This window comes from Meleagris gallopavo, chromosome 1 (genome assembly GCF_000146605.3).
Source record: "Meleagris gallopavo isolate NT-WF06-2002-E0010 breed Aviagen turkey brand Nicholas breeding stock chromosome 1, Turkey_5.1, whole genome shotgun sequence".
NCBI classification, from domain to species: Eukaryota; Metazoa; Chordata; class Aves; order Galliformes; family Phasianidae; genus Meleagris; species Meleagris gallopavo.
Genome location: NC_015011.2, coordinates 36,119,723 through 36,131,333, shown reverse-complemented (window position 1 = coordinate 36,131,333; position 11,611 = coordinate 36,119,723). Strand labels below are relative to the sequence as shown.

The 11,611-nt window shown below is 37.4% G+C and overlaps 1 protein-coding gene across 1 annotated transcript in view; it reads right to left on the bottom strand.

Annotated features, from left to right (window-relative positions):
* TRHDE (thyrotropin releasing hormone degrading enzyme) overlaps positions 1-11,611 on the bottom strand; it is a 216,919-nt gene that overhangs the window by 167,936 nt on the left and 37,372 nt on the right. Inside the window, exon 4 of the mRNA XM_010708202.3 lies at positions 9,131-9,257. Within this exon, the coding sequence (XP_010706504.2) occupies positions 9,131-9,257 (127 nt within the window). The remainder of the gene's footprint in view (positions 1-9,130; positions 9,258-11,611) is intronic.

The following is an 11,611-nucleotide window of genomic DNA, read 5'->3' as shown; positions in this document are numbered from 1 at the left end:
ATCCAATTAACTTGTTTATTTTCATTTCTAAATGATTTTAAAAACAATTAAAATCACATGTTCTTACAAATTCTAATCAACATGAAATGATGGTAGTCTTTTCAAAATTGCTGTGGATTCAATTGTAATCTCTGGGGGAAAAAAAAATGAATACAGTGCAAGTATTGTTGAAATCTCCTTTTGCTCTTATCTTTTAGTCTTTCTGCATGGAAGCTGTCATTCCAGCCACTAAGGGCTGAATAAGTAGAAGTTACAGAGCATCTTTTAAAATACAGCAAAGCCTTAAAACACACATCTAATGACTCTTCAAATGTCAGATCTACCTAGGAGAAGGAAAACAGGGAGCTAAGCAAACTATTAACAGCTCTAAGTACTGGGAGTGAAGGGAAAAGCCAAGAGAAAACTCCTCAAAGCCTCTCTAGCCTGTGTGAACTGAGAAAGTAGGCTATACTGGTGTTTCTCTGTGAGTTTTAATCTAAATAAGTCGTGCATCTTAAATAAGGTTCTGAACAGGCTTTGGCATGGCATTAACTCTTTCAGGTTTGGAGAGCCAGTGCAGGAACCTACAGCATTCAGCAAGTGTTGACACCAGGCAGAGCTGAAACAAGTACAGAACAAACCTGTTTAGACAAGACTGAAAGAAAGAGTTCATTGCAACCATTTATAACTCCTGTTAGACTCATGTGAACTTGCTTCCTGGCCTGAAACTTGGTCTTCTTCACTTTCCAAATGAAATGCAAGAGGCCTGATAACTGCTACCACTATGCTGAAAGAAAAGACAATACCATTAAACGTACTGCTGTTCCCATAAGTACAACTACTCATTTAAATCAATTCATGACAAAAAGCCTTAGCAAATAAATAAAATTATCTGCACTAAAACTGAAGATATTTGTCTGACTGAGCTATTCTAGTGTTGGATGTGGACCAGTATGAAGCAGCAACATAATCTGGCGTAGCTTCTCTTTTTTTTCTTTTTTTTTTTTTTTTCCTTCGGCAAAATATCTTGATATTATTGAGCTTTGATTCTGATGGAGGAAAGACTCTGCACACAGTGTAGAAAAACCCCAATTTGTCAGAACTCAGCCTAGTACCCTGGGTTTATCCCCTGTTTATATGTAAACTGGAACTTTTCTTACAATAAACTATTTTTATTTTAAATTTATCATACGATCTTTCAAAGTTACAGCAAGTGAAGTAATTCCTCACATGCTTACTCAAATAGTGCCATTATGACCATACTTCTGTTAGTCTCTTAGCTGTGTTATACTGTTATTCTGTTGTGGATATACAGCCATCTTGATGGGGCTTTTTAAACACCATTCACTGCAAAAGACTGCAGAAGTGAACCATTTGTTTCATCAGGTAAGCAGTCATTTTCCTTTTTCATCAGCAGACAATACACTCAAACACACTGTATAACACCTCCACAGTATATTCCATATGTAGAGACTGTCATGTTTCTAACCCTCACGCCAGCCTAATTCTGAGAAAATAGACCACTATGTTCTTTGATGTTCTCCTTAGTGCTTTAATTAACTGATTTAGACCACTGCACTACCTACTTCTATTTAACATTAATATTATAGCTATGATTATTAAAAGGAACTTCCTACTGAAAATCCAGTCTTCCTGCATACTGACCAGGAATCCATGTGCAAACCCTCATGAATGTCGTCTAATTCCATCACATCCCTATTATATCATTTTCTCTTTCTTCCAAACACTTCTATACTTGTTTTTTCCTCCAAAAAGCTCTAATCTCCACATCCTAATTTTTGAAATGCCGTGCTATGCTCATCAAATAGCTCTCCCAATATCCTAGGAACATACAGCCCCTATCCCATCATAGAAACTGCAGTTTCCAATGCCTATGCAAACACGAAACTCACTGTGGGGCCATGGCCTAAGCTTCTTTTCTAAAAGTTTCTTTAAAATACAGTAAAGTTTCTGGCAAAAAAAAAGGTTGTAGTTGCCGGTGAAAGTATGATGAACTCTCTCAACTCTCAGATTTAGAGTTATTAACAGTCTTCAGTGGGCTCTTATTAAAAAAAAATATCTCATGTTGACATGGTCAAGAGGGTTCCTGTTCCAACAATACTGTTTTACAGCAGAGATCACAATTACTCTCAAAAATCCGATATTCATAAGTGAATATCTCTGGAGAAGAACAGCATGATTAAGCTAACAAACAATCACTTGCAGCTCTGGAGAAGACAATCACAGATGACAGCTCTGCTGTAGCAGAGTGAAAAGAGCAATAATGAAAACTACTTTAGCCACGGCTATCTGAAAAGTATTTTATATTCCTACATTTTTAGATAGTTAACTCCTTCTTACCAAGCAAAAGTTCACACATTTTCCTGGGAGTTGCCATAATTTCTGTAGAGTTTCTGCATCTATCAAACACATTTATAACTTCTATCTAAGAATTCATTCCATCTTTCAGCCATCTAAAAATCAGATGTCAAATTTAAACTAGCCAGATTTTCTCTCTCTGCAGTTAGCAGTGATACCTCCACTGGTACCTCTGCGCAGATGATTCATTTCTGCTAATTGTGGGGAAAAAAATAGCGTCTTTTTCTGAATGCATCTACATTTCTCACAAGGTAATGTACTTTGAGTAGACACTGCTTTCAGACTGCTAAAGTTCAGTGCATCTATTTCTACATTGTTGCCAACTGCTCAAATGCTTTACTTATGAGAAACGTAGGAAAAAGGCTCTTTAAATGCACAGGAAGGAATGAGCACAACGCATTCTCATGATTCAAATAGCTCTGGCATTTTCATGAAGTCTCCAACAATGCCACATTCTGTAGCAATCTCATAACAGCATCACCCTCTCCTATTTTCTTAATTAATCATCTAAAAGCCAACTGATGTCATAAGATGATTTAGCTGAGTAGCCAATGGGGACACTGTCGGATTTGGTCATCTTTTTTTACTATAGGCTGACTGAACAGCATTACTGGCTATAATGCTACCGCTGAGCATTTTCCTTGTTTGAGAGGTTTGGATTTTATTCATGGCCTAATTAAGAGGGGAGGGCAACATCTACATAACTAAAAGAAAGCATTTCACTAGGAGAGGATTATTTCCACCAGTGCCTATTCATCTTATTCTATATAAACCTGCTTTTTTTCTCTATGTCATTTTTCTTGTCTCCTGCAAACTGTATCAGATTGAAGCTTGCGTCATGCCAAGTGATGGAAGAGAAATCAGCTTCCTGTCAATAAACTTCTGAAGCCATTTACAATGCCCATCACAATCTGCACTGTACTAATTACTGGAAAGCATCAGCTTACCATTTATCATAGTTTATAGCAATACATTAAGACAAAGTCCTATGTGAATACTATTTTTTCCCTTTTTTTCTTAACATCATGCTATGGTGATGTTTGTTTGTTTCAGTTTAGTAATTCACAGCTCCTTTTCATACTTCAAAGTACTGTTCAGAGAAAAACATTGTCTTTTGCTAAGGCTGGAGCAGGAATTTTTCCCTCTGGAGAGCTGACCAGTTGCTGTTTTGAAGCGCTCAGATTTTAGAAATGTTAAAAAAGAAAAGCAGTCTCAAAACAGAAGCTGCAAAGGTCAAGGTAAAAGTGACATAGTTTGTTCTGTGTACAAATGCTCTACATCAACCAAAATGTGTGCAGAGCCACCAGACATGTTTCAAATAGCCAATCAAAGAAGATTTTGCCTCTACTGCTTAAACGTGGATGATAGGCCCATTTGAGATGCTTCAAGTTATTAAAAATATCCATGTGCAGCTGTCAGGCATGAAATTGCCACAGACCAAAAGCATCTCACTTGGAGGCCATGAGGAGCAGGAACTAGAGGTATTCAGGATATTTCAAGGCATTTTAAACATTACCAGATAACTATGTTTACGCACATGAATCAAATCCTAAGTGCCTGCCCTCCCACCTTTCTCATTCCAGAAGTCAAATGCCCCACTTCCAGGGCATCACTCTTTTTGCAGTTCTTCCTTCAAGATTCAGAACACTGTTAATACACCACTCATTCAGACTTTATTAAGTTTAGTGTTCCTTTCCCTTTCTCCTACAGGGTTGTGATGGATTGTCTCTCAGTGAAAGACTGGAAATATTTCAAAAAGATTATGTGCAGCTCAGATAGAAACTGTAACCCTGATCTCATAAGAATGCCATGAAACTCTAGAAGCCCTTGGCTAGAGGTTAGATCAGATCAGCATCTCGTAAATTTTCAGGTTGGCAACCTCTCAATCAAAAGGGAACCAAAGAAAAAACTCACGATCACTTTCAACTGGTATTAAAACAAGACCAGAAAAGTATTGCTTACTGTTTTCATTTTATAGATAGGAAAAGAAAAATGAGCTACCTTACTTGGTGTAATATTGCAATTCCACACCAGAGCTGGACAGCTGGCTACCTTTTTAGGGACAAAGATTAAGGACAAGGATAGGAATTGTGAAACTCAGTAGAACTAACATAAAGAATGCAGGCAAGAACATGGAGTTACGTTCATCCAAAAATGAGCTAGAGACAGGAGGAGGGACACCAAAGGAAAGTCAGAAAGCAGTAACAGCAGAAAAGAGTGCGGATGAAGGGATAGCAGGCCAGAAAGCAATATTCCAATGAACAGGTTGGGAAAATGTCAGAGTCAAGGTAATAGGAAAGTAACTAGATAAAAATGATCAGCAAATCACTCAACCACCATACAGCATCATCCCAACATTTCATTCTGGACCTCCAATGCTTCAGACTGCAAAAGGCAACATCACTTTCACTCACCAATATATTCACTGTCAACAATCAGGAAACAGATCAGATACATGCAATTTTCCTTTAGAAGGCAGAACAGTTCCCCTTTAAGCCTCTTCCTTACATGGTTGACCAATTTCTTACACTGTAGGAAACAGTATAAACTACTCTATAATACACTTACAAATTTGAACTCTGTTCTTCAAAAATATTCTAACAGCAAATGTTAATGGCTCAATCTTGTCTTCCATTGTTCAGCATACTCACTGAACATCTTGGAAAAACACTTTCTGAGACTGCATTCGAAACTTCAAAGTGTTTTGTGCTGTATAATGAAAACAATACCATATCATTTTTGTACAAACAAGGTAATTAGTACCTTGGATACACTCATTAAAAAAAAGAAATCATTAAATTATCCTAAATAACCTTAAAGTTGCTATGTACTAATTCTGCAGAGAGAAAATTTTCTCAACTCCTGAAAAATATCTTTTTTTTTAAGAAATATTTTATCTCACACACCACATTATAGCATTTATAGATTAAATATTGATTCATCTCAGCAATCCTGAAGACAAAACAGCAAAAGTATTCACCTTCTTCTATCCTTTTTCTATATTTAAAACCCAATTCACCAACTGTTCATCCTTCCACTTGTCAGGACTCTTACAAGGGCTGCTCTGAAAGTAATGCTTCCTATGTTATTACATTGGCCCATGATGTCAGAGGTGGACGTTTAGGTATGGCAGTTGAGGTTGAACCCTCACACAAATATTCCATTGGTCTGTGACAGATGGCAGCAGAGGATGCAGTCAGGCAGAATAACATCTGACATGGAGTGCACAGGTGTATCACTGAATTCCTCCAAGTGGAAAAAATGGCACCCACTGATATTCACTGATGCTTCCTGAACATCTGTGGAGACCGAACAGTGGATGTGGGCACAGTGAGGTGGTGGGTGGTGTGTTGCGGCAGTGGCAACAGCAACATGAAAGAGGAGCCATGCAGACAGATGGCCATGAACATTTTTACCAGTGTGGCACATAGACTCCTGTTCACTGCTGGCAAAAATGCATAGCTAATGGTGGTGGCCATGTTCAAAAATAGTGTTTTATAGCTGAGAATTTGCTTTATCAAATAGAGTTATTGTGCTCTTTGCACCTGTTGTAGTTTCCATTGAAATAAATAGGAGGCATTACTTTCGGAGCAGGCTATGTATTTGTTGACATTTTCCTTTGGACCTATGGATTGCATCTACAATCTCTTTTGACAAGTTTCACAAATCTACCACCTGCCTCAGTAGCTGCAATCTTTTTGTGCTCTCTGCACCTGCCTCCTGCCAACGTCACAGCATGGCCCTTTATTCTTCCCTGGAAGAGACAGTCAGCCCCTCCACTCCATATCATTCACAGCTTAATGAGTCACAACTGTCCAAGCATGAAAAGCTTTTGCTTACCTAATCATTCCCCACAAGAAAACTATTCCAGACTTGAAGATCCCTGCAAGAAAAAGCTCTGCACATATGAAGAAAATGTTTTGTGTACTGAAAACTGGATTAAAACTAAATATGTGACACAAATACAGAAATGTATTTTATATTCAATAGCCATAGAAACACAATTAAAAACCCTTCAGCATATCTTTTCAGAATTAAGTAAAATCCAATGCCTTATCCACCCCTCATTTTAACTACTGCTTATAATGATATTATATTGGAAAATCTGGGGCTTTTTAAAGACTTGAATTATTTTTCAGAAATGAAATTCAAACAAGATCTATTAGTTTAAAACCCTACATGATCATCTTCAAGTTCATAGCATGATATGAAAGAAAACTGCATATCTACAAACTAAGTAGAACTTTTAAATGTGGAAACTGGTTATTCAAATGAGAAAAATCCCCATTTCACATTCATTACCAGAATTCACATCAATTGGCAAGCGATTCTACTGTCCCAGCATATTCAGAAGTCAGCATAATTCAGAGAAGTCAGAGTCAGTCAAACTCCTAAAAATGTTTGTCACTGGGTGACAAAATGGTTCCCCAGATTCTCCACAGTTTCTGATAACCATAAACACTGTAAAGATCTCAGAGAAGCCCACAACAGGCAACAGCAACCACAAATATCTGATAGCAAATAAGTACAACAATAAAAAAAAGCCTGGTCAAAGGACAGGCAAGTAGTCAAAACTGTCCAGACAAAATGGTTCCTGTACAGAATCCTAGCTAGTTTACTACAATCTCAGGTGACGAGCAATAACTTTATATGCCAAGTGTCTGTGGAAAGGGACGTCAACAACACGAATTTACAAATGAGCACAGGTCCCTCTGATAAAGCAACATTTTCAAAGCCTAAATGCCCTCAGATATGCCCTGTAGACAGAAATGTACTTAATGAAGTACATAATGCTCTGCAATGAGGACAGAAGTATACCAGGTACCAGCCCTGAAGTTCTTGGCCTCAGAATGTACAGGCACGTTTTCTGTGTCAAAGCATTCTGACAATGAGAACTCCCTCAACAGCTGTAAACAATGCTTTTCTTTTTGTCTCTCGTTAGACCCCTCAGATAGACTTAATACTACTGTAAAATCTCTACTGGAGAAATACTGCAGTATTTTCATCTATTCATCAGCCACACTATTGTCTCCAATCTTCCTTTTTCCAGTAAAAATAAGTAATTAAATATCAGCACTCAATTGTGTTACAGGCAATAGTATATTCTTAAGCTTAGTGATCTTAGCGTTCTCTTGAACCAGGAATAAAGTACTTCATATTCAATTCAAATTTTCAAAAATATTTACATCACCGAGAGTATGTTAAAATTTTCTGTATTTTACATTACATTCTTTTACACTAAATAAATTTAATTCTATTATAGCATAATAAATTTTGCGAACAATTTTGTAGTGATACTATAGGATAGCTCAAGTTTTCAAGCAGTACTTCCTATTAACACAAGTTTCCTATGAACACTTGATGGAAAAAATATATATTCATTTGTGATGACTACTTCCCCATTCTGTTGCAAAGGGATGCAAACTTGAACATACTAATTTCCAATAAGATAGTTTTAAAAGAAATGCAACAGCATAATGATAACCTATAAATCACGTTTTGTTGAAAGGATGTATGTTGCTATTGTGAAAGATATTCTGAAACAGAAACAGCCACTACTGCCTGCTGTTACCTGGCGTCCACAGTAAACTATCTGAAGTAATGATCGGAGTCCCACTGCTCTTCATTTATATTCAGAGAAAAGTTTTTGATTATACTTTTCCTTCTAAATTTTCGGTACCGGTAAGTTTGTAACTTACAGTACAAAGTCACCATTACATACCTGAAACTGTGCATCAAAGGGTACGCGGGAAATCTAATACACATTCTATGTTTAAATCTGTTTGCATATACCACCAGGAGAACACTGCCTGTAACTCATCATTTAAAGAGAACAAGAAACAAATGCCAAAGCATCTCTATAAAATATTCATGCAACACCCTCATCTAGCAACATCAATTACTTTATCTATCTCCTGCATCGTTAGTTGTAAGTCTAATAACACTACTCAGCAGGCAAAGGATTTAATGAAATAGACCCTGAGCTCCTGGGAGGATCACCTGTGGTTCCAACTCTAACACTTCTGATCAAATACAAGTTTCCTTCCTGCTGTTGAGCAATAGGTTTTCCTGGATCTTGATCAAACATGCCCCTAAGTAGGGAAGGTGTAATAATACAGTGTAAAATATTCAACTGTATCAGGGAATAAATGATTCTGGTGAAAGGGAGTAAGAGAAGAAATTATTTTAAAAACAAGAGAAATTGACAGCTTCTACTTTAGGTAACTTGAGCTGCAAAAACCAGTTTACACCAATTATTTCGGCAAGCTACAATACAATTAAACATATGTTAACCATCAAAAATTAACTACATGAACAAACACACCAGATACTTCTTTACACAGTTAGAGGCTCCCATTTACTACAAATACTCTCAATTCTGTTCCCTATCTAAAGCAAAGACATCAAGATATAAATATTACAGAATAAACACTTCTCAATGGCTTCCTAATGAAAGCAAGGCTCAAAATAAACAGCATTCAAAAAAGAAAAGTCATCAGTGAAAGCTGCCAAGTTCTCTTCCCAGTGTTTCACTGCCTAACAAGTCCAAGTGCTGTCTGCTTCCCGCTCCTTTCAGTGCAAGACCGTAGAGGGGAAAATTTGACTTCCTTTCCTCTCCAGGAAAGAGAAAAAAATTCCTTACTTACTCTTCTAAGTTAGCCTAAATATTCCTTACTTTGAAGTCTAGTGCATTCCAGTCATGAATTTCCTTTAAACAAGCAGGCATTTTCCTGGGCTCTGCGTGAACTTCACATTCTAGGGAAAATCTTACCTAATTTTGGCAGGGAATAGGGCACTTTAAAATAATCTTCATAAAATTCAATGAGTCTTCTTGTAATATTTAGGGCATAGTCTCCTGATCCTCTTCGGATTGCATCAGGCCTTGCGTACAATCGTACCTGTTAAAGAACAAAGTGAAAGACTGATCATTTCAGTGCCTCCATAGGAAAGTTAAGCTACCTGCAGAGGTGAAGTATTCTAAGGTTGTTGTGAAGTGGCGGGTTTATTCACCTATTTCCAAATGTTACTGTCATACATTTGTCAAAACACGCTGCAGCTGAAAATCATAACGTAGACAACTAAGGTTAAAAAGTTGAGAAGTCAAAATCTCCTGCTTGTTTATGTTGCCAAATCAAAGAATTAACACTGCTTGCATCAAAATACTTAAAGAAAACACTTACATGTGTTTGCTAGAGATATGATGGTAGAGTGGATTAGTATAATGGTTCTCTGCCTACACTGGATGTAGGCAAGATGCAGTGGCTCAGTAGGAGAGAAGTTCACGGTTTGTTAAAGGCACATTTTAGCAAACTCTGAAAGTATTAGCACTCTGTGAAGAAAAAAAAAAAAGCACTCTCCTTTCTTTTCTCTGGCAGGACACAGTTACCCTCGATGAGCTACATAAGACTGCAAAAACAACTATTTATAAGCTCATTCGTGTACACAAACAATTAACATTCCCCAATCTTACACGACTGCTCCATGTCTCTGCTTTCGGAGAGCAGTAAATTAAAGCTGTTTATACAAGTTGCTGTGTTCAGTACAGAACTGCTCACACATCTGACTACATGGAGCACCGAATGTGCTGACCAGCTCATGTTCAATGAACAAGGTAACACAAAGCATCATGAAGCTATCCATTATTCCCAGTCTTTCTGTTCTTTAATGCTTCCTTATGACAAAAACAACATACACCTTATTGACAACTGTTAACCACAAAGGCTCAGAAAGGAGGGCCTCTTTCAATACTCCTCTCTCACACACAGGCTGATGGTCTCAGCAGGGATGGGGAGAAAGTGTGCTCTGTCTGTGGTGGCTGGGGCAGAAGGCCTCTCCCTACAGTTCATAATGACCAGTCAAAAATGAGACTCTATAAAATGACAGTTCTAATAATAATACAAGTCTCTATTACTTCCCGCGGCAGGATTAAATCCCACCCAGGGTTCCAAGGAAAGCAGCAGGGCAGAAATCAGAAAATACCAGTGCAAACATGAAGTGGAAATATCAGTTTTGAAATAGTTCTAAATGCTCTATTCTGGACCAAGAAAAACCCATGGGATTTTCAGCTTCAGTGAAAGCATTGCTAAACAGTGCTTTACTGCTCATTTTCTGAACCAATATTCAGTTAGCCAAGTAGAAATCAGATGTCAAATCTCAATTCTGCTTTCATCTATTCTCTCTTTCTGGGGGGTATTCAGTCATCATTCTTTGCTGCTAACTATCTCCATCATTATATCTTTGTATCACATTACAGAGCCAGTGCACAATCAGCCATACGTAGTTAGAATTTGTAAGGTAAAATGGATAACACTGTGTAACTTAATGAGACATATAATAATGTGGAGTTCTCATAATCACCACCTGAAAGCACATAAAAACATCACCAGAACTCCTCCAAATCACTACTTCCATTTATTGCTTCCTTCCAAAGTTTACAGTGGCTTTATTTTAGACATTCTCTGTCTGCTAAATTAAGTATATTTTCTAAAACCAGAGATTAACCACAGTTACAAATTAAAACTTCTTGAAACCTTTACTTTATGAAAAGATGGTAAGAACTGCAATTAGATCTGGGATGAACACTGCCATGTATCATTAAACGTTTACACACAATTTTGCATAATTGTTACTGGCACAGTTGACTGTATCACTGTATTAGAAAAAGAAGACTTGGTCAACCAAGTATGCAAAAATCATTCAATTTGACAGTGGCCAAATGTGTCCATTATGAAAAATAGGACAACAGAAGGGACTTAAATAAGGACATACAAGAAAAATCAAAGTTCACCATACTGCATTAAAATGTGTGCCTTCTGGCAATCGCAGAAAAGGTATTTAAAGATGTTTAAGATTGGAGCCAGGTACCAGAACTCAAATAACACAATGCTGCAAATTTTCATTTTCTATCTACTTAATGTTGAGCACAGTTTTATTTTTCCTGTACAGTTTCCCTACTGCCTCTCTGCCTGCCTTGCAGACTAACAGTGCTGCACTGCTGAACACAGAGATCACACCTAAGCTTGAACACAGTTCAGAAATTATCTGCGTCTTTGCCCAGGTCTCTCATGGGCATTCCCAAGGCATGCCAGCTATCTTCAAATGCCAGGAAAGCTCCACACAAAATGCAGTTAGTGTTGATACCTTCCTGTACAACACATCTTCTTTGGCTGCTTCACAGGATAGGTATTAGTTTGTTTGCCTAAAACCAGGAAAGACCTTTTAGATTTTAACTTCTCTCACTTTCTAAAAAAAA